This window comes from Papilio machaon, chromosome 19 (assembly GCF_912999745.1).
Source record: "Papilio machaon chromosome 19, ilPapMach1.1, whole genome shotgun sequence".
In the NCBI taxonomy this organism is placed as follows: Eukaryota; Metazoa; Arthropoda; class Insecta; order Lepidoptera; family Papilionidae; genus Papilio; species Papilio machaon.
Window position 1 is genome coordinate 2,743,997 of NC_060004.1, and position 20,648 is coordinate 2,764,644.

General features: G+C 32.4%; 1 protein-coding gene across 5 annotated transcripts in view; it reads left to right on the plus strand.

Moving 5' to 3' along the window:
* The window catches only part of LOC106721254 (protein diaphanous), a 28,444-nt gene extending 10,307 nt beyond the window's left edge, over nt 1-18,137 (plus strand). For 3 of the 5 annotated variants that reach the window (XM_045682441.1, XM_045682440.1, XM_045682443.1), the window contains 25 exons: nt 4,843-5,025; nt 5,527-5,628; nt 6,449-6,645; nt 6,946-7,111; nt 7,427-7,567; nt 7,881-7,989; nt 8,275-8,383; nt 8,679-8,807; nt 9,129-9,259; nt 9,594-9,775; nt 9,949-10,003; nt 10,531-10,572; nt 11,088-11,242; nt 11,414-11,542; nt 11,673-11,773; nt 12,150-12,327; nt 12,911-13,087; nt 13,288-13,440; nt 13,526-13,644; nt 13,762-13,897; nt 14,359-14,523; nt 14,832-14,989; nt 15,276-15,355; nt 17,031-17,109; nt 17,560-18,137. In XM_045682441.1, the coding sequence (XP_045538397.1) occupies nt 4,843-5,025; nt 5,527-5,628; nt 6,449-6,645; nt 6,946-7,111; nt 7,427-7,567; nt 7,881-7,989; nt 8,275-8,383; nt 8,679-8,807; nt 9,129-9,259; nt 9,594-9,775; nt 9,949-10,003; nt 10,531-10,572; nt 11,088-11,242; nt 11,414-11,542; nt 11,673-11,773; nt 12,150-12,327; nt 12,911-13,087; nt 13,288-13,440; nt 13,526-13,644; nt 13,762-13,897; nt 14,359-14,523; nt 14,832-14,989; nt 15,276-15,355; nt 17,031-17,109; nt 17,560-17,581 (3,198 nt within the window). In that variant the 3' untranslated portion in view covers nt 17,582-18,137. Of the gene's footprint in view, nt 1-2,228; nt 2,560-4,842; nt 5,026-5,526; nt 5,629-6,448; nt 6,646-6,945; nt 7,112-7,426; nt 7,568-7,880; nt 7,990-8,274; nt 8,384-8,678; nt 8,808-9,128; nt 9,260-9,593; nt 9,776-9,948; nt 10,004-10,530; nt 10,573-11,087; nt 11,243-11,413; nt 11,543-11,672; nt 11,774-12,149; nt 12,328-12,910; nt 13,088-13,287; nt 13,441-13,525; nt 13,645-13,761; nt 13,898-14,358; nt 14,524-14,831; nt 14,990-15,275; nt 15,356-16,217; nt 16,298-17,030; nt 17,110-17,559 lie in introns of those variants that run through there. The other 2 variants (XR_006756423.1, XM_045682442.1) reach the window with 2 other exon arrangements.
* Nucleotides 18,138-20,648: the final 2,511 nt, after the last annotated feature.

Here is a 20,648-nt window from a genome sequence, read left to right on the forward strand (position 1 = left end):
ATATAAATAAAAAATAACAGTGCGTTGGTGTGTACACACGTGTTGGTGACTCAAAATGTGTGGGGCTACGTCATCAGTCTGATTATGATCAATTAAAGTTATAATTGTCTTTCACATCGGCCGGTCGTATCTATAGAGAGCCTTGGCCTTGTAAAGGGTAAACTAAGGAAGGTCAAGTTACTTCGTGATGTGTTTCGTATTTTAGTTATTTGTTCTCATATTATTTGATGGTCTGAGTCGAAATTAAAACCAGATTTAGAACCAGACTGTATTTTTTTTAGTTAAAATTTTATTTCTGACTTACGTATCTATTAACTACATATTTTGAATTTTAAGAGGAAATCGTACATCTCAACATCTTTCGTTTAAGTTGTATATACAACTTTAAGTTTAAATAAACACATAAAGCTTCGTAGTTTATACGTAAACAAGGTGTGCACTATGCATTCGGCAGTATCCGGCGAAGATACCGCGGGAGGTCGCAAATGCAGCGTCAGTACAAAATTCGAAATTACTAACAATACTCGACACCCGTGGGAATTACAGTGTCATAATTAGTGATGCAACGGAAGTGTCTTAGCGGAACCAGAAACGGAAACAGATGTCAAAAATAAATTTTAGCAGAAACGGAAACGGAAGCGGATGCGGAAACAGAAGTGTAAATAATATGAAAAAAAAACATATTTACAATTTTTTTTTTTTGGTAAAAACAGTTTGTATTCGTTTTTAATTTATTAAGGCATTGGAACTAAAAAGTCTCCGAGCCCCTCAGTGGGGATGTATAGTGAGCTGATGATAATAAAGATGATGATATATTACATGGTTATCACTTATTCAAAAGTACATTTAATAACTCGTAAGTATGAAATAGTCACATTTTGCCAGTTATCAAATTTTATATGGACACCAACTAGACAGTTAACTCCAGCAAGAGAAACTGATTGTTTCAAACAGCAGTAGAAAATATTACGTACTATTAAAAAGTACGTAAACAAACAAACGCGACAAGTGCCGAAAGGCCGCGCACGGACTGCGCGTCTCACGCCGCGCATTTGGATCTCTCAGCCTTCGTAAAGTTCCGTTTTATCTCCGTTATAAAAGTTGCGGAAACAGAAGCAGAAACGGATGTTGAAAAGCACGCGGAACTTCCGCACTTGCGGAAACGGAAACAGACATCCGTTGCATCACTAGTCATAATGTGCTGAAATTTTGTAAAGGTTTCAACAGTAAATAGTTACCCTTGGTTTGATTAGTAAGATGAAGTTAAAATAAAGTATTAGGTTTTAATTTGATTTCTTATAACATCTTCGATGACTTCTTTGTAGTTGTCTTTTGGCCCACCTTGTGTCATTGGTGTCAATGTCAACGACCTTGTACACTCGTGTCATGTGTAAATATACAACGAAGACAATTGGAATTGTGCCAATTGTGGTGTTAAATTTTTCCTTATGCGAAAGTAGTAAGATTTAAATTGCATTGCATATAAACATTGTTTACAAATTAACACCTTGAAAACGCTAGTGTTGGTGACAATTTTTATAATAACTTTTTTAATTTTAAAATTAATCACAATAAAAAATATAGTTTTTTTCAGTTACTTCCCTATTAAATTGTGTATGAAAGTTTTTGAAGCAATATTGTGTAAGCTCTCTGTACGTTTGGGGCATGTAGTTTATATCTATTTTACTGAAATATTATCATTTATTTTTGTGAATAAAGTCGATAAATATCACACCGATATTTATTTACACTTTTATATTTTTAATATTCTTTTTCCTAAAGTTTTTTTCAATAATCTGAGTGCATTTAAAGACATTCTTAAAAATTTATAAATAAGTTCTTATTTAACCTGCATCACCTATGAGATCACTCGGACATGTTATTTAATTACTCATTTGACCTTGAGTCGTCCTCTATCTAATACTGATATCATCTTTTTTTATCGTCAAATTTTCATTCAAGTGTTCTTTTTCCTAGTCTTTTATGATCGTTGAGATATCCTATCATATTTTAATTTTATAATAATCAAATGAAAGATTTTGTGGTAAAAGTAGCATTTATTATATAGCAGTCATTAAAGCAGTTAAAGTATTAATGATTCTTATATCTGACTACAAATCATACTTATTATATGACTACATAAAAGAAATTATCGTTAATCCATCATAATGATGTCAAAACAAATTAACATTAGTGTGTAAACACCTTTAGTTAATTCGCTATGCGACTTTTTGTGCGTCTATTATTGTCATTGAATGTCCGACATCATCGCCCAGTATATTCAGATGAGTGAAGCATCATCAGGGGAAAGATGACTTTATTTTTATCAGTTCGCTAATTTGTAAGGAAAGTGTGGATTTTGAACTCAGTATGTGTTGTGCGGATTAACTGATCGTACATTTTGTTGGCGAATATAATCGGGAAAATGTGTTCAAAGATTTTTTTAAAGTGTTTAATGTAAAGAAATTATCTTAGTATAATAAAGGTGTTTTATTTTTCTATACAATGGACACAATAAAAGTTGTAGGTGAATATGTAAGAGAACGGTCGCCATTCTCGGTAAGTTTTTAATGAAAATCTACTTTACTGGTCGAATTCAATGACAAGTTAGTTATTTGGACAATACTTTTTGTACTTGAAACCAAGCGTATTAGTTAATCTGTATGTATTTTGTTTTGTTTTTAACTCACGCATACGCGTTGACTTAGGTTCCTACATCTTATACTGAAGCTTTTTAATATTGAGACCAGATGTTCTTTATTAATTGCAACACATGACTTCTATAGCCACGTGTGTTCCATACAAAGTGTGTAATCGTCAATCTTCAATGCGGGCGACGTCTCATTGTTAGTGATATTGCGGACAGAACGTCATGAATCGATTGGACCTCAAAAGGCACAATGAGACGAGACAATGGCCTCCGTAAAAATACTAGGGTTGCCATATTTTTCTTTAAAATTTGCTGCTTTTTAATTGCGTTATATTTAAATTTATAGCTGCGAAAATTCGTTTTTATATCACTTAACTATTGTCCACTATATTTTATCACAAGTTGGTATGTTTGCTAGCATAGTGAAATATTGTTTTTAAATTATTAGGGACTTATTTAGGAAAAAGATAGTTGACCCCTTTTCTATATAAAAAAAAAATGCAGAACCTCAGTGCAAAATTCATATATCATATTTTTGAAGATTTAATATTTCGCAGAATATTAATAAATTCACTGAAACAGCTGTTTAACTGACTGTAGTGTGGCAACCCTATCGTTTCCCGATTAGTCGTGTGCATTAACAAACCAATATAGCAATGTTGCCTAATCGAAAAGCATTTTTAAATGATCGTTTAATGATACCAGATGTAAAAGTATTTAGTAAACACATCGGTCAGGCAGTCATTTGAAAAGTTTTAAGTGAAATATATTTTTGTATAAAAAAAGTTTAATTAATTATAAAGGGTGAATCGTTCTTAACCATTAATGTAATCGTTTATAAAGAAACCGCACGTAATAAAAAAATCCCTGAAGTTTTTATGTATTCTTCCAGGCTATGCTCTACATCTGTACCAAATTTCATCAAGATCCGTTGAGTCAAACGTCTATCCATCCATCCATCCATCTAAATTTTCGTATTTATAATATTAGTAAGATCAGTCACATCTTATAAGTGAGATGTGACTGCATTACGAATTTCTTTAGAGCTGTGGTGAAGCTTACATCATTGTGGTACAATCATGCGATCTTACGTATAAAGATGACAATCGCATAAGGAAATAAGTGTTACTTGTCGTATACAAATGCATTTTTTTGTAGTCTTTACGTTTAACGGTCGTAAGTACGTTCTCTTGAATGAAATATAGTACCTTTATTTTAATTAAATAGGTCGGAAGTACGGCCCTCTTTTATATTTTCAACACGAATTTTATTAACCTATTTTTGTAACATTCATGCTACAGTGAGCTGAATCATAAATTAATTAAAACAAAACGCGGAGCACGAAAAATTTACCATACTTTAGTGCTTTAAATGTTTGTTTTTAAAATGTTAGGAAACACGCGAATAAAGTTGTCCTCAATCCCATTAATTAAATAGTTGTTACTTAAAGTATTAATTTTAAACATGAAACTAAATTTTGTTTAAATAATAAAGTTTTTTATAGAAGAAAGACATATCTTTATGGCCTCATTTCTAGGAAAGTTCTTTATAAATTGCTTTTTGTTCGGAAAGTTCTCAGGAGTGGAAACGTTCATAATTTATTTTCATATTATTTATACAAATATTACGTGTCCTCAATATTTAAAACATTAAGAAAATAAATATTTAGTTGAAAGATAGTAGTAAAGTAGCAGTTTCTTGTTACCTATATAAAGATATCAATACATAAATATTGCTTTGTTATCGAGTTAAGTGGAGCAAAACTATCGTTATTTAATTACTGCCCTAGTATCTTGTGTAGAGTGAGGTGTGATAAACTATTTAAGGTTTGAATACGTAATACATCCGTTAAACACCGCGAATGAACGTTATATTTGTAAATAGAAAGTTATTCCAAAGTAATTGATCAGAAATGTTTACCTAATGTATCTAAGAACAACTGGACCTAGCACGAATATTTGTGATAATCGTCTTCGTATTTTTGGCCCACTGAAGCTTTGAACAAAGTTATGATGAGGGACTAAAGGACAACAGCTCCCTTAAATATTATTCTACTCCCTCAAATTTTAACTGCGAAGTGGGCTTCCGAATTATTTTCTTATTGTGATCTATTTTTTCAAAACGTACCTCTGGTACTTATGCAGAAATATATGTACAATAGATAATTAATAAAAAAAAATCCCTTGTTTCAGCTGGACACATGGTTCGGGCGGCCGAAGAAGACGGGCGGCGGCATCGAGCGCGGCTACGATACGGTGCCGCGGGGGGCGGAGCCGCGCGCTGAAGATGACGAGCCCTCCGCCGCCGCGGAGTACACCAACAAGATCGATGCCCTCGACGACAACCAGCTTCAGCGACGATTTGAGGAAATGCTGGTCAGTGGCAGAAGCAATATTATTTAACTAGTCTTACCCGCGGTTACATTCGTCTCTCGCATTTCTTCAGCATTTGGGATTATTCGTTTTTAAATTAATTATTACTAAGATATGGTTGTTGCATGATATTGATTGGTAAAAGATCGGTGAGCGATATCATCACATCATCATCATCTAGTGAACTCCACGTCGTAAGTCTACTTTGGACCTTTTGTGTTGATAGATACGCTACTTCAACTGTCTTTGTGTTACCTAAATATTTTTATGGTACGTAGCTATATAAAAACTTATTTAAATCTCTATTTTACAAAACGAATGAGAGGGATACATCATTTATTTATTCATGTGATTTGACTGTAAAAATTCATTGTAAACGCGGTACTGTAGAGAATTTTGCAATTTAAAACGAAAATTTGTTATCAGTTATCGTAAAAGGTGAACGTTCTCCACTTTTAATGTAATTCCTGTCTTATAATATTTAAATATACTTTTTAATTCCAGACCGATATGAACATCAGTGAGGAGAAGAAGGAACCGTTAAGAAAATACTCTAGGGATCAAAAGAAGAAAATGTTAGTTGCCTACAAATTTGTTAATGCACAGGTTTGTTTAGATTTTATTCCCTAACAAACAAATTAACCCTTCGCTTAACAAGTTGCATAACCTTTATTTTTGGTTGTCTATATTTTCATTGCTTATTATTTTAGTAATATACTCCCAAGTAGGGTTGGCGACAGGCAGGGGGCCGGCCGTAAAAACTTAAGCCAAAACTTTGAGGTTTATAAAACCTTGTGTGCCGACCCTACGTAAGTGGGATAAGGCCAGGGGGATGATGATGATTATTTTAGTAATATCGCATGCTAATTGTTTCATGAAATCTTTATATTATTACTAGCTATTGCCCGCGACTCAACTTAAAAAACTTAATAAGTAGCCTATGTGTCCTTTCAGACTATGTTCTACATCTGTGACAAATTTCATCAAGATCCGTTGAGCCGTTCCGGAGATACCTTCAAACAAACATCCATCTATCTAAACATTCGCATTTATAGGTATAATATTAGTAAAGTAAAGTACCCAAAGTTTTATTTGTTAATTACTTTGATTTTATTTTATTATTAAAGAATACTTATTATTTAATAAATTGTTACTCGCGTGTTTTTTTTTAACAACTAGCTTTTGCCCACGTTTTTTTTCAAACTATGATCTACATCTGTAATAAATTTTCATGGAGATCCGTTTAGACGTTCTGGAGATACGTAATAACAATATCTATCAAAACTTTCGCATTTATAATATTAGTAAGATTTATTCATCATTTATTTAAAAATAATGCAAGAAAATTGATAATTTTCTCTCACTAATTGTTTACGAACCTTTAACAAGTGCTAATATAACTACTATAATTGAAAATTCTTTCCAGGAAGGTCGTTCAAAGTTCGAGAAACCATCCGACTATGTCTCATATCTTAATCAACCAGAGCTATCAGTGGGCAAGCTGCATGGCTGCTTGGAGAACTTGAGGATAGCGCTCACAAACAACCCGTTGTCATGGATACAGGAATTTGGCACAAAAGGCATCGAGAGTCTACTCTCCACCCTTAATATATGTTACACAAAGTAAGGATATAACTTTATTATGAGTTATTTGTTAAGGGTGATTTCCACTAACATTTTACAATAAAAAAATCGTAAAAACTTGTTTTAGAATTTCTTGTATTTTTTCATGCAATCAGTGGTAGGGGATTTTACCGGTGAGTATGTTATTTGAAACGAAGTTGAAATTAATAATATATGATAAGGATGAGATTGATACATAAATATTGAATCTTAACTGGATTTTTTTCACAAGTAACATTGTCGATTCTGATTCTTTTTTCTTAGTTCTATGTAAAAATAAACTCTTTCTCCGTATCACAGCGATGCTCGTTACGATCGTGTGCAGTATGAATGCATCAGATGTCTATCTGCCATCCTCAACAATACAGTTGGCATACGAACAGTGTTTGAGTGTCGGGAGGCTCTGCCCGTGCTCGCGCGCAGCCTCGACGCGCGCAAACCGCACTGCGCATTGGAAGCGGCTAAGGTAACCATGGCAACGTAGTCGTTACTATAACAACGGGTATAGTGACTATTGTAGACGATTAGATGTATTTATTAAATAAAGTGTACATTGAAGATTTTTTTTTAGTTTGACAGCTTACGTTTATAAGGTATTTTTTTCTATTACAGTTAATGTCAGGATTTTTATTGACAGACGTCAATAGTTTTATAGTTGCGGTCAATAAGTAAAATTACCACTTTTTTTTAAATTAAGACATGACACGCAATGTTTTCTACCTTTTTTTGTATAAATTTATGTCAATACTATACAATAATTTGTGACATTTTTATTTTCCAGGTGCTGGCAGCCATTTGCCTTATACCCAATGGGCACGAGAAAGTGTTGGAAGCGATCACGATGGCGGGCGAGTCGAGTCGGCGGCCGCGGTTACTTCCCATTGTGGAATGCTTGGATAGTAAATCTCCTGAGAGTTTAAAGGTAACACTACAAATGATATACATTGAACGCTTTGCAAACGAAATTATTCAGTTATGCGGAACATGAGAAGCAATGAATCGGATACATTGCTCGTAGAACGATTGTTTCAGAAACTTCTAGAATGACAACTATAGCGAAGGGATTTCTACAATTTGGTTAAAGTTGTATTCATTAAAACGGTTTGACAATGGACTTATCTAAGTTTGATATTAATTCAAATTTCTTCATTTGTCTGTGAAGAAAATGGCTTTTTTTGTTGGGTCTTAAATTAAATTCTTTGACTGTACTGACTTCTATTCCTTGTGTATTCCAGAATGGATGTATGCAACTGATGAATGCCATAATCACAGAGCCGGAAGAGTTGGAGTTCAGAATGCACTTACGGAGCGAGTTTATGAGAACTGGACTCTATGATCTTATTGGTAAGGTTCACTTTTGTATTTTCTGTCTTTGGAATAAAGAAATACCTTTTTTATTGTGTAATAAAATATTGAACCATTTTTATATTAAAAAAGGCGTAATGATTAATTTCGTCTTTGTTACTTTGGGAATTTATTTGCTATTTCTGTTTAGCTTATTTTTTTTTAAATAACAACACTGATATCTAGTAAATCGATTATTAAAGTGTACTTTAGATGAAATATAAGTACCTTGAATAATAAAAATGTCAGATTTGAAGATATATTTATGTTTCTATATGTTTTTAGATGAGTTACGAGCGGCGGCTGAAGGCGCCCGTCAGATCCAGATGAATGTATTTGACACACACGCCTCTGCGGACCAGGACGAGTTCCTTGCCAAGTTTGATGACGTCAGGTGGGTACACACGCACGGTACCTATAATGTTTAATTAATTATTATTACTAACTAGCAGTCATCCGAGACTTGGTCAGCGCAGTATTAAAAAAAAAGTTGCCTATGATATACTCGTATTCATCAGCTACCTTCCCGTCAAAGTCCTGTCAAAATCGTTCCGTTCCGGACTTAACCCGGAACAAACGCAACCTTAAGGACAGACGGACAGTTTTTTTCTTAGTATTTATAGATATAAACTAGAAAAAAAAAATAGTTTTAATGTAATAATTAATTTATTAATTATATTTATCTTCAGAGTTGACTTCAATGACGCCAACGAATGTTTCGAGCTGGTGAAGAACCTGGTGATGGACACGCCGGCGGAGCCCTACCTACTGTCTATATTACAACATCTACTATTTATACGAGATGATGAGTTAATAAGGTGAACGATGCTTCATATTTTATGTTTTTATCGGAGATTTTGTATTTTAATGTTACACCAACAAATTAATTGCTTCTTTAAAATATTGTTCTAAATTCAAGTTAAAAAAAAACTTTAGTTAATACAGTCGAATATGGATAAGCGAGAAACCTCCATAAGCGAGAAAGTGTGGTAAGAGAGAAAATTTTACATGAGAGAAAAATATCACGGTCTTTTGGACTCTCGCTCATACAGGTTCGACTGTATATGATAATTTAAAACTTTTCTAAGTCACTTAATATCTAATAATATATTATGTTTTCTATTTTTTTTTTATTTAAGGCCGGCTTACTACAAGCTAATAGAGGAATGTGTGACTCAAATAGTGTTACATAAAAATGGCTACGACCCAGATTTCCGCGCGACTCAGCGGTTCAACATTGACGTACAACCCCTTATTGATGGACTAATAGGTTTGTTATTTATCTAAACTTTATTACTTTTACAAGTTTGCAATACAGTTGAAAGCTGGATAAACGAAAAACCTCTATAAGCGAGAGTACGGTCCTTACTGACGACCTCTGTAAGCGAGAAACTCGAGTTAGAGAAGAACCTCTATAATCAACAAAATATTGCGATCCCTTTTTATCTCGCTCATCCAGGTTCAACTGTAATATAAGTACTGACTAGTTAAGTATCTTAAATAGTAATTCCCTTAAAAAAATGATTTTACACAGTTTTATTTTTTTGTTCACTAAAGGGTTGTTAGTTTATTAAGTTTTTTTTCAACAAATCTTTGTGTTTCAGAGAAATCTCGTGCGGAAGAAGAGCGTAAGATAGAGGAGTTGAAAGGCAAGCTGGAGGCGGCGATAGCGGCGAGGCAGGAGGCGGAGGCGCGCGCCGCTCACCTCGAGGACCGGCTCAAGCAGGCCGCAACACCCACAGGCCCGGGCGGAGTCTCGCAAGGCAACATCGCTGCTATTGCCAAGGTATAAACTAGCGCAGCCATTATGTCTAAGTTTTATTACTATCTCAGTACTAAACTAAAAAAAAAATCAAATTTTCAAAAAAAAATAACAAAAAAATGACGATCTGTGGTATTTAATCTAGTTTGCTGTTTTTTTCTTGTTGTATACAAATTATTTTTATGACTATTTTGTAGGCAATTGGAAGTCCCGGAGGACCACCGCCTCCACCTCCGCCTCCGATGCCAGGAGGTAATTTTTTTCGTTCTTATTTTTTTATTTAAAATACTGATTGCATTTTTAAGGCTTAAGTTTTAACAAAAATACTAAAAACATTTGCATTTCAACACCAAAAAGTTAAATATTATAAATTAATATTTCTTTTATAAGTTTTTTCTGGTGACGATTACTAATTTTTCAATTAGCATATCTTAGAAATTTTAAATTATATTTTGAAATGGATTTATTCATTAATTATATTTATACGTACAATAAAACTAAATATTTTTAAATCACTTTTAATTTTAAATATTCTCAAATAAAAGTGCGCTAAAATTAATCAACTTAAATAAAGCAATGACTGAAATTTCTTACAAAATGTTCCAATAACTTAACCAAGTGATGAACTTTTTATTATTTAAATTAACAAATATAAATATTTTATTACATTTACTTATGATATTATGTTTAATATAAATAACACAGCTTTTGAATGAATTTGTACCTCACAATGGCGTTATCTCGCACTGCATGCGCATTGTATGTATGTGATGTTATAGGTTGCGGCCCGCCTCCACCTCCACCTCCACCGATGCCTAAAGGTGGGTAAAAACTTAATATATTTATATTTGCAATTATTTAATGTTATTTAACGCATGCAATGTAGAATATTTTTTTATGTGCTTGCATGATTTTTTATTATAGCCCTTAAATGTTGACATTTTGGATATGTTAAATGTTATCTATGTACGAATCAATATACATTTTAAATAAATCTATATATATAAAAGAAAGTCGTGTTAGTTACACTATTTATAACTCAAGATCGGTCGAACTGATTTAGCTGAAAATTGATGAAGAGGTAGCTTAGAACTAGGAGACGGACATAGGAACTTTTTTTATCTTGTGTGCATTTTTTTTTATTCCGCGAGAACGGAGTCGCGGGTAAAGCTGGTAGTTTATAAACTTATTAAATTGATAATACAATATGTGTAACTTTACTAGTTATTTGTTAAATAGGAATATTCTTAAGTTTTTTTTTAATCTTCAGTTTTCAGTATGACAACTCTTAATATATATCTCGTATAAAGTGAAATATCTTTTCCTCATGTTTCAGGAGCTGGTGGTCCCCCGCCCCCGCCCCCTCTACCGGGTATGGGCGGACCTCCTCCACCCCCACCTCCGCCGGGTTTCGGGCCACCGCCCCCGCCTCCGATGATGGGAGGTCCTCCTCCGCCCCCGCCCTTCGGAGGCCCTGCCGCACCCAGAATGGTGAGTGCTTCTGCCGCACACAACACTGCAGAGTTAATACCCATTTAAGTGTCACTTAGTGATCACTAAACGACTATTTCAGATAGTGACACAATTATTTGTGTTTTTTATATATTATTAATTTGTGTTGTATATTGGATATTTTACTTAAGGTAATGTGTTTGTTTTCAGCCCCAACCAGACATTTTACCTTATGGTTTGAAACCTAAAAAGAAGTGGGAGGTGGAAGGTCCACTGAAGCGGGCCAACTGGAAAACAATTATACCGCAGAAGATGTCAGAAAAAGCCTTTTGGGTCAAGGTAATATATTAATTAAAATGTTTACAAAATCACAAATTAAATTAAGTAAAAAAAAACTTATTCAATATTTGATTTTTATTTATCAAATTTGTACAGGATTTAATTGAAAAAAATATCTTTTATATTTTAGGTGCAAGAGGACAAATTGGCGTCTCCAGACATCTTAAGCGGTTTAGCGCAGAAATTCTCAAGCAAACCTGTCGCTAAGAAGAACGAAGATGCGGTCGACAAGTTAGTTAGAAAAAACACTTTTATCTTTTGTCCTTATATCTAAGTGTTTCATCACCTTTTTGTTTTGTTACTGGGATTATACATTTAAAATAACAGTCGAACCAGGATAAGCGAGAGTTCAAAGGATCGCGATATTTTTCTCGCCCCAAGTTTCTCTCTAACCCAAGCAATGGATCTCGCTTTTCCAGGTCCGACTGTATTAACTATTTTGTAATATTCAAAATAATATAAAAAAGCTCTTAAATTAAAAAAAAATGATTACTGGAAAGTTTGAAAAGATAGTAGACAAAACAATCCCTTTAACACTAAAAAGAACTAAAAGCCGTTTATCATAGTTACTTTATCTGACGTAACAAAGGTATAATCCATATTCCAGGGTGCACACACTGAAGAAGGTGAAGGACCTGAAGGTGCTGGACAGCAAGGCGGCGCAGAACCTGTCCATCCTGCTGAGTGGCAGCCTCAAGCACATGTCCTACGATCATATCAGAACGTGTGTGCTCCGCTGTGATACAACTGTGCTCACCGCTGATGTACTGGACTTGTTAATACAGGTATGTTAGTTTTTTTTTATAAATTACAATTTCAAAATTACTTGTTATTTTCCTAACTGGTATTGAATTTTTTAACTTGATATTGATTTCTGATAAGGACTACATTTATAAAAAAGTTTAATTAACTACTAAATAGAGAAAAGATAAATAATGTGACTGTAAAGTTTTGCATATCACTTTTTTATGAAGACTTTTTCTGATTTGATACTTTTCCTTTCAACTATACTATTTTTGCAATTTTTCCAAGTAATTTTTGTAACAAAATTAAGTTTAATAAAGTTTTTATGCAACAAAAAGTGATTTTAGATAATTAGGTGAAATCTACATCTATATATATAAAAGAAAGTCGTGTTAGTTACACTATTTATAACTCAAGAACGGCTGAATCGATTTGACTGAAAATTGGTGGACATGTAGCTTAGAACCAGGAAATGGACATAGGATAATTTTTACCCCGTTTTCTATTCCGCGCGGACGGAGTCGCGGGTAAAAGCTAGTATTTAATAAATGAGTTACTTTATTTAGTTAAAAAAGTATTGCATTTTCTGTTGATTTAAAATTGTACCAAATTGTTTCTTTGCAGCACATTCCTCCAGCGGATCAATTAAAGAAGTTATCAGAGTTGAAATGTAAGAGCGAGGAGCTGACGGAGGCGGAGCAGTTCGCGGCGACGGTGGCTGATGTGAAGCGGCTGGTGCCACGTCTCAGGAGTCTGGCCTTCAGGGAACATTACCCTGAGATTATATCTGAAGTTAAACCTGTAAGGGACACGAAGAGTCACATCTCTTAAGACTAGAATTATTTCATATGGTTCATAAAAATTGTAGTGGTATTCACGAATCTAAAAGTTTTTTTTTTATTTAAAAATAGCAACGCAGTTTTTTTTCTCTCTTAAAAAGTATTGTCTAGATTGAAAATGTAATTGGAAATTAAATTTACAAGTCTTGGTAATATTTTCAGGATATAGTATCGGGCACTGCGGCGTGCGAAGAAGTCAAATCAAGCGGGAAATTCGCTAAAATATTGGAGCTATTGTTACTACTTGGAAACTATATGAATACGGGCTCAAATAACGCTGGTGCATACGGTTTTGAAATAAGCTTCCTCACTAAGGTATATTTAGTTATAAAATTACACAATATCATGCTTTGCAGTACAATTTCTTTGATTAAATACATCATTAAATCTATTATTTCAGTTAACTGCAACAAAAGATCTGGAAAATAAACAAACACTTCTACATTATCTAGTCGAAACGATAGAGAGCAAGTTCCCTGATGCTTTAACGTTTGCCGAAGAAATGCCTCACATAGACAGGTATTTATAATATCCGACTCGAAGGATCAATACTATTTAAAAGTATCAAATCTGAAGAAAGATGATTTTTTTTTTGGGTCTTAATTTGAAACATGTAATAGTGTGTTATATTTTCAGGGCGGCGAGAGTGTCGATGGAAAATGTTCAGAAATCGCTCAAGAAGATGGAAAATGATATAAAAGCATTGGAAATGGATCTGAACAACGCCCGAGTGCCGCAGAGTCCAGACGACTTGTTCAATGAGAACATGGCTGTATCCTTTTTTATTCAGATATAGTTCCAAAAGGATCTTGTGACAGGCGAAAGTATATGAACAGCGTTATATTCAGACCAATGGTTCTTCTGCTCAGTTTAAAGTTGCCATTTTCATAAATTTGATATGTAGGTAAATTTGCTGTGTTTGGATTTATCAATTTAAATAGTAAGGAATTTCCACGAGAACTCAGGACATAAGTTGAAAATCGATTGCTTGGATTACAACATGAACGACTTTAGAAAGAAGTTACCAAATTTTTACTATCCAATAATCCTTGAAAAAAATGCAATAAGATCACCAAGACACTTTAAACCTGGTTCAGGTTAAAACTATTTTTAGCAGGAAGTAAAAAACTAGATAATTATGCGAAATGACCGGTGTCATCTGTAACAATTTATATCGAAAATAGCAACTATTACCTAGACAATACAGTTGAAATTACCTTAGCCATGTATCAGTCGTTTGCTGTGGAGGCGCGCGAGCAGTGCGACCTGCTGCACTCGATGTTCCGCAAGATGGAGGCGCTGTACGGAGAGCTGGCCGAGTACTACGTCTTCGACCCGCACAAGTACACGCTCGAGGAGTTCTTCTCTGATATCAAGACGTTCAAAGATTCATTCGCTGTTAGTATTTATTATGAAACTAGTTTTTATTTTAACATTAAAATATTAGCGATCTCCCAATTCAATAATGCGAAATAAAAATAGACTTAAGTTACTCCTTTATATATCAGTTACCATTTAGAAAAAGTCCTGTCGAAATCGGTTCAGTCGTTTCCAAGATTACCCGGAACAAATCAAACAAATCTTGCAGACAAAAATTTACTACCTTTAATTTCAAATGTCGTATCACTGCTGCAAATACACTATTTTTATTTGAGATGTACCTCTGAGATCGTTGACGTCACATAACCAGTGTTAATGTTATACAGTCTGCGTATCAAGAGAACGTTGTGGCGCGAGAGACGGAGGAGCGCGCGAGGAGAGCGCGGGAAGCGCGCGCGACCGCAGAGCGCGAGCGCAGAGACCGCCAGCACAGATACAAGCAGTTTGTCGACATGGAGCGCGCACAGGATGGTGTCATGGACAGGTATCATACACACACATACATACATCCATACATACATACATTGTACATACAACTTTACACCGGCTCGGAATTTCACACCACATCCTGCACTATTTTAGGTATAATGCTTCGGTGATGCATTGAGCTCATCTGACATACGCTTAAATAACTACGAGTCGTCATAAAAATTGAATCTTATAACACTAAATTCTGTCACAAATTAAATTAAATGTTATTATTTAGTATGCTGAATTTACTTTCACTTTTAATGCTTTCTGACATTATTAATTATTATTTGTCATTTCAGTTTGATGGAAGCGCTGCAGAGCGGCTCTGCGTTCAGTAGAGAGCGGCCGCGGAAGAAGGCCAATCCGAGAGTCGCAGGAGGTGAATATACTATTTTAATGTACTATTTACACTATTTATAATACATCTCACATCATCTTAGTGGAAATCCCCCTTAATTATATTTATTTAGTAAATGAAATGTGTTGAAATATATCAATGTTCACTCATACACATCACAGGAAATTAAATGTTTAAGAACAGAAGTAAAACGATATGCAAAAATACTACCAAAATGTATTTCTGCCAAAATTGTAATAACTATTGTAATTTTTTTCCGTGTACATCATGTATTTAAAAAGAAGTGGTTTAATCTCAACCAAATATACTCTGTGGTTCTGGTTTTATGATCTGTATGTAGATGTGACGTAATGACGCACACTGCAATAGACTTACACAGTGAGGTAATGTTGCACGCACACATAGAGGACTCGAATGAGGAGGAGAGTTTGGTGCAAGCGATTTTGCAACGTATTGCAGGTACTAATCATACAAAACGCAAACAAATTTCTATGCACATTTATTTTAAGATAAACTTTTTGTTACACTAAAAATCGTGCATAGAGTTAGTAGTAATGTAGAGATATTTTTATTCACTCTTTTTGGCTGCAAAATTATTTTAAAAAGTTATTTTATTGCTTTAATTAGGTATGTCATAGACCACCATTGCTTCGCAATGCACTTTAATAGTTTTTTTTCCAAAAACATATTATTTTGTGGAATCTGAAATAAATTTAAATTTGTACAATGTGACAAATTTTACCCACTTTAAAAGGTAATATGAGAAAATAAAATTGCTTTCATTTTGGTATTTATTAATGTTGGCGTGAAAAGTGACACGTAAGTTTACAAGGTTTAGGTTATATTTTGAAACAGCGTATAAATAAGTAATTTGTCGGCACAGAGTCGGCGAGGTTGCGTTGCGGACGATCTTCTAGAAGGAATCGACGGTCGTCATCGCCCAAGCTTGAGACATACAGACAAGTGCTGTTTTAACATTTAGGCTTTCGATGTTATTATTTATATTAACTACGTCTACAAACAAATAATTAGCAACAATTACGTCAATTTTGACTTTCAATTTAGGAATGATGCAATCTATATTTCAGGCTTTCTTTTAAATTACGTATTAATGCGAATACAATTTGTAACATTTTTCTTATTTATTTATTAAAACAATGTGTTATTTAAATTGAAATGTAGTTAGTTTGGTGTATACAAATCTGACCGAAGAAATAAACCGTTAAATACGTTTGTATGAAATAAATTGTAGTAAAAATACATCTACAATTTTAAACTTTCTCATTTAGTATCTTTCTGAAGAATAATTTAGTTGAGGTTTTTAGGTTGTGTTTAGGGGGGGGGGGGAAGGTCACCTATAATAGTTCATTATTAATTAATAATTTTTGTTATCTTTTAACGGTTTCTTTTGTCGTGACCATGTTGCATGCTTTGATAGTTCATACGATTGCAATGAACTATACATTTTTTGCTTTAGATGTTGTCTGTGTTTTACTTATTGTTTGTTGTAAAAAAAAAAACGTAATATAATGAAACATTTTCATTGTGCTGTAAAGAACTTCAATTATGCTTAATAAAAAAAAATCAAATTAAATGTAAGGAGAAATATAAGTAAAGGTGAAGTTTTATATCATTTTGTAATATTTAAATGTTGTATTAATGTACGAATGGATTTATTTATGTATTATGTTTGCAGCTGAACGACGAGCACAGCTGAGCAGGTCGAGGTCCAGGTCCGGCCTCACCGGACCGCTCACCTCAAGAGAACTCACCAAGTAAGTGCCCACTCACAGTTGTATAAAATTGATCTGTAAAAATGTAAATTAGTAACGATTAAACAATGCAGATTGTATTGTAGTAGTAATACTTATTTTATTCACATGTCTTTTATAATATAAATTAAAGAACTGTGAACTGCAGTTATCAACGACTTCCGTTAAATTTTACTTGTAAAAATTCAAATATGTATAAGTAAATTTTTTCAAGATAGTTTATAAATTGTTTATCACAAAAAATAAATACATTTTAATTTTTTTAAATAGTTAGAATGACGTATAAAATCTTTGACAGATGACAGCCCACTCATGGCGCTGGCGTCACCTAATTAGTATTGTTATTTTCCCCATTAAAAAAATATCGCTGCACACTATGTTTAAAGAAACACCTTGTATTATGTGTAAACCTTTCCATAGACAAAGTTACAAGAACGTTTTTTTTTCTTCCAGTGAGTTGCTGAGCAATGCGTGATGTCCCATACAGTGATATTAGTACTCTAATATATTTAGTTTGTAAGCGCTTATAAGATATACTATTGTATATTTATATCTTTATATGTATGCCTTGTAATGTGATATCTAAGATGTAGGTCAAATTACGGTGCACTGAGAAAAAAAAACTTTAAGGATTTGAAAAAATTATGAATTTGAATTTAAAAGTATATCCTGGTTCTGAACTTTTTGAAAGCATTCCAGGCACTGTCAATCTTGAGTGACAGATAGTAGATAGAGATTTTTTCTATCTACCCACTGATTGACTTAATGAGATCTTTTATGAAGTGTTTCGACAATGGAAACCCACTGTAAGATTTAAATTTACAAGGAATGACATCTTTTTTCTATTTTGGTGTCATATTTAACTTTTTTTTTATTTGCGGTAATAAAGGCATAATAATGATATGAATATATGATAAATAAAGGCCTAAATGCCTTCGGGCAACTTAAAATCATTATAAGACTTGTAGCAAATAATTATACATTGCAATTTTACTCTTAAAAACAGTATCTTCCCGACTTTTAATAATAAAGGCGCTTTATAAAAATTTTGTAGAAAAATATTTATAGTAATTATTCTCAAATTTTATTATGTTGAAAATAATAAAAATGTCCAACACCGTTTTAGTTGTAAGAGAATTTTAACTTGTAAATAATGTATTTTTGTCGCTGATAATAATTCAATTTTAGTAATGTTTTATTTTTCTTTAAATTGCAATTTTTAAATATATTTTACTTGTTTTGTCCCATTTTCAAAGATCTTTGTCTGATTGTGAATTCATTTTTTACTTCTTTGAAGAACTGGAAATTAAATTTTTAACTATCTCCACTTTAAGTTGCACAGATTATTTTTTATGTTAATGTTTAATTTCAATGCAAATTTTCTATCATAATAAAAAATGTATCTTACAACTAACTGTTACTGAAAATTACGCCATTTTAATACATATCTATTAAAAATATAGATTTTTTTACAATAGTTATTCCAAACTATAAAATTCTTTATTATCTCTTTTGATACATTTTTTCGGAAAAATAATTCAAATTAATATTGAATCTACATTTTAAACAAGGTACAAATATATTTAAAATTATTTTACAAATAGCAGCTTTACATAACATTATATTTGTATATTTACACAGTCTGAAAATATGAGTCGCACAAAACATTTAAAAAAATAGATAAAAATATATTTATATAGCATTTTGCTTATTGTATATTCAGTTTTTTTTTATAATATAAATTGACGTAGACAAAGGTAAAATATTTAATATGCTCTTATTTGTAATTGTTTTTCTGTATCAAAGTGTAAAAGTGGTGATCCAATTGTGTAGGTGCCCGTCACCAAAACATGTTGTCTACCTTTTCAGACAGAAGTACTATACGTTTTTGTACATGTTTCTGCAGTGAAAACTCATTCAACTATGCTTGCACACATCTACGTACAATATTTTAACTAGACTTTGTATAATGTAATAAATATTTGCACACGTTTTATTTATTTAACAAAATCGCTGTGGTATAGTTATTTTAAAAGAACTTGTTTTGTACAGAATTTTTTTTTGTTCTTAATTTTACTCATCTTAATAAATTTCCTTTTAAAAATATAAGTACACGAAATGTTTTGCCAAAAGGTGAAAAGTGCATAAGCAGCAACAGCTTTCATTTTTCTATAATGATCATAAAAAAAAAATTCAGAAAAATATAAAAATACGATTGATTTTACGCTGTCTATTATTTGATGACAAGTTTAGTAGCATATAGAATATTATCAATAAAAAATAGGTTTAAAAATTATTGAAAAATATTTCGTCCGATTGTAAAATAATTTCAAGATGCCAATTTCGAATAATTAATTTGTGGACTTTTTAAAATGTAATTGTTTAAAATAACTGATTTACACTTTTTGTTTTAAATATAATTTATAATGTTTGAAATTAAACTCAAATGTAAACAATTAATGTTGACTGTATGTATCATGTATTCCGAATATGGAAACATGTTTCGTCTCTGTAAAACTGAGACTGTAAATGTTTCGGCAGTGTGAACACATGGTTAGTTCGATATTTGTGAAAATTATAAATCTTTGTATATTTTAGTTGTAAAATTGCATTTGTTCTTTCCCACACAGTGCGGTATCGCCTATAAATGATGTAAATTTTACTTTAAAAACGTTTTAAATCAAACTTACTTTTAGTTTTTTCTATATATTGGTTATAGAGTATGGTATACATAATATTATTATACATGTAAATATATTTTTGTAAAATGTTACATTTTTAATTGATTACAACGTTTTTGAAACTCTTGATATTTTTTTTTATGTGTAAGTCTTATATAAAAAAGGAAGTCCGTAATTTTGCCTGAAACTTGCTTCATGAAGGTAGGTATTGAAAATAAAACATTTCATAGAAATATTTACACTTTATTATTGTTTTTGATTGTCATATCACTTGACAATCTTTCATCACATCGCGATGGTATAATAAAAATAAAACCATTCCATTGATTTTCGTTGTGTTTCGGAATTCAATAAAAATATGATTTAATTCAAACATGCAAATATAAAATTATGTTGCAATGTGCAATGGAATCAGTCAATGGGAAACTTCCATCCGAACAAAATAAACTTTCTCAGAACACTTACAATAATGTTTCTAAAATAAAACCGGCACACAACAAAACATTCCTGACAACACATTTGTTAACGTCAAAATTCATCAGAGAAAATAATCATTTTTTAAGACTGCATGAACCTCCCCTTAATTAAAAAATCTACATATAACTCTATAATACAAAACATCTTCTTTTTTGGCATTCATATAGTACAAAATGTACAATAACGGCAACACAAATATGTAATTAAAATTGTTGTCACCATTTACAGCAACAAATTTGTTGCAATTGTGGTATATAACTTTATAACTTAAATTTTCATATCCATTTTTGTGGCCAAATACATAACAAAGCGTATCGTTTTAGTTACTTTATATTTAAATACTAAAAAATCAAATGACTAAGGAAAATAAGAGAAAAATCATTT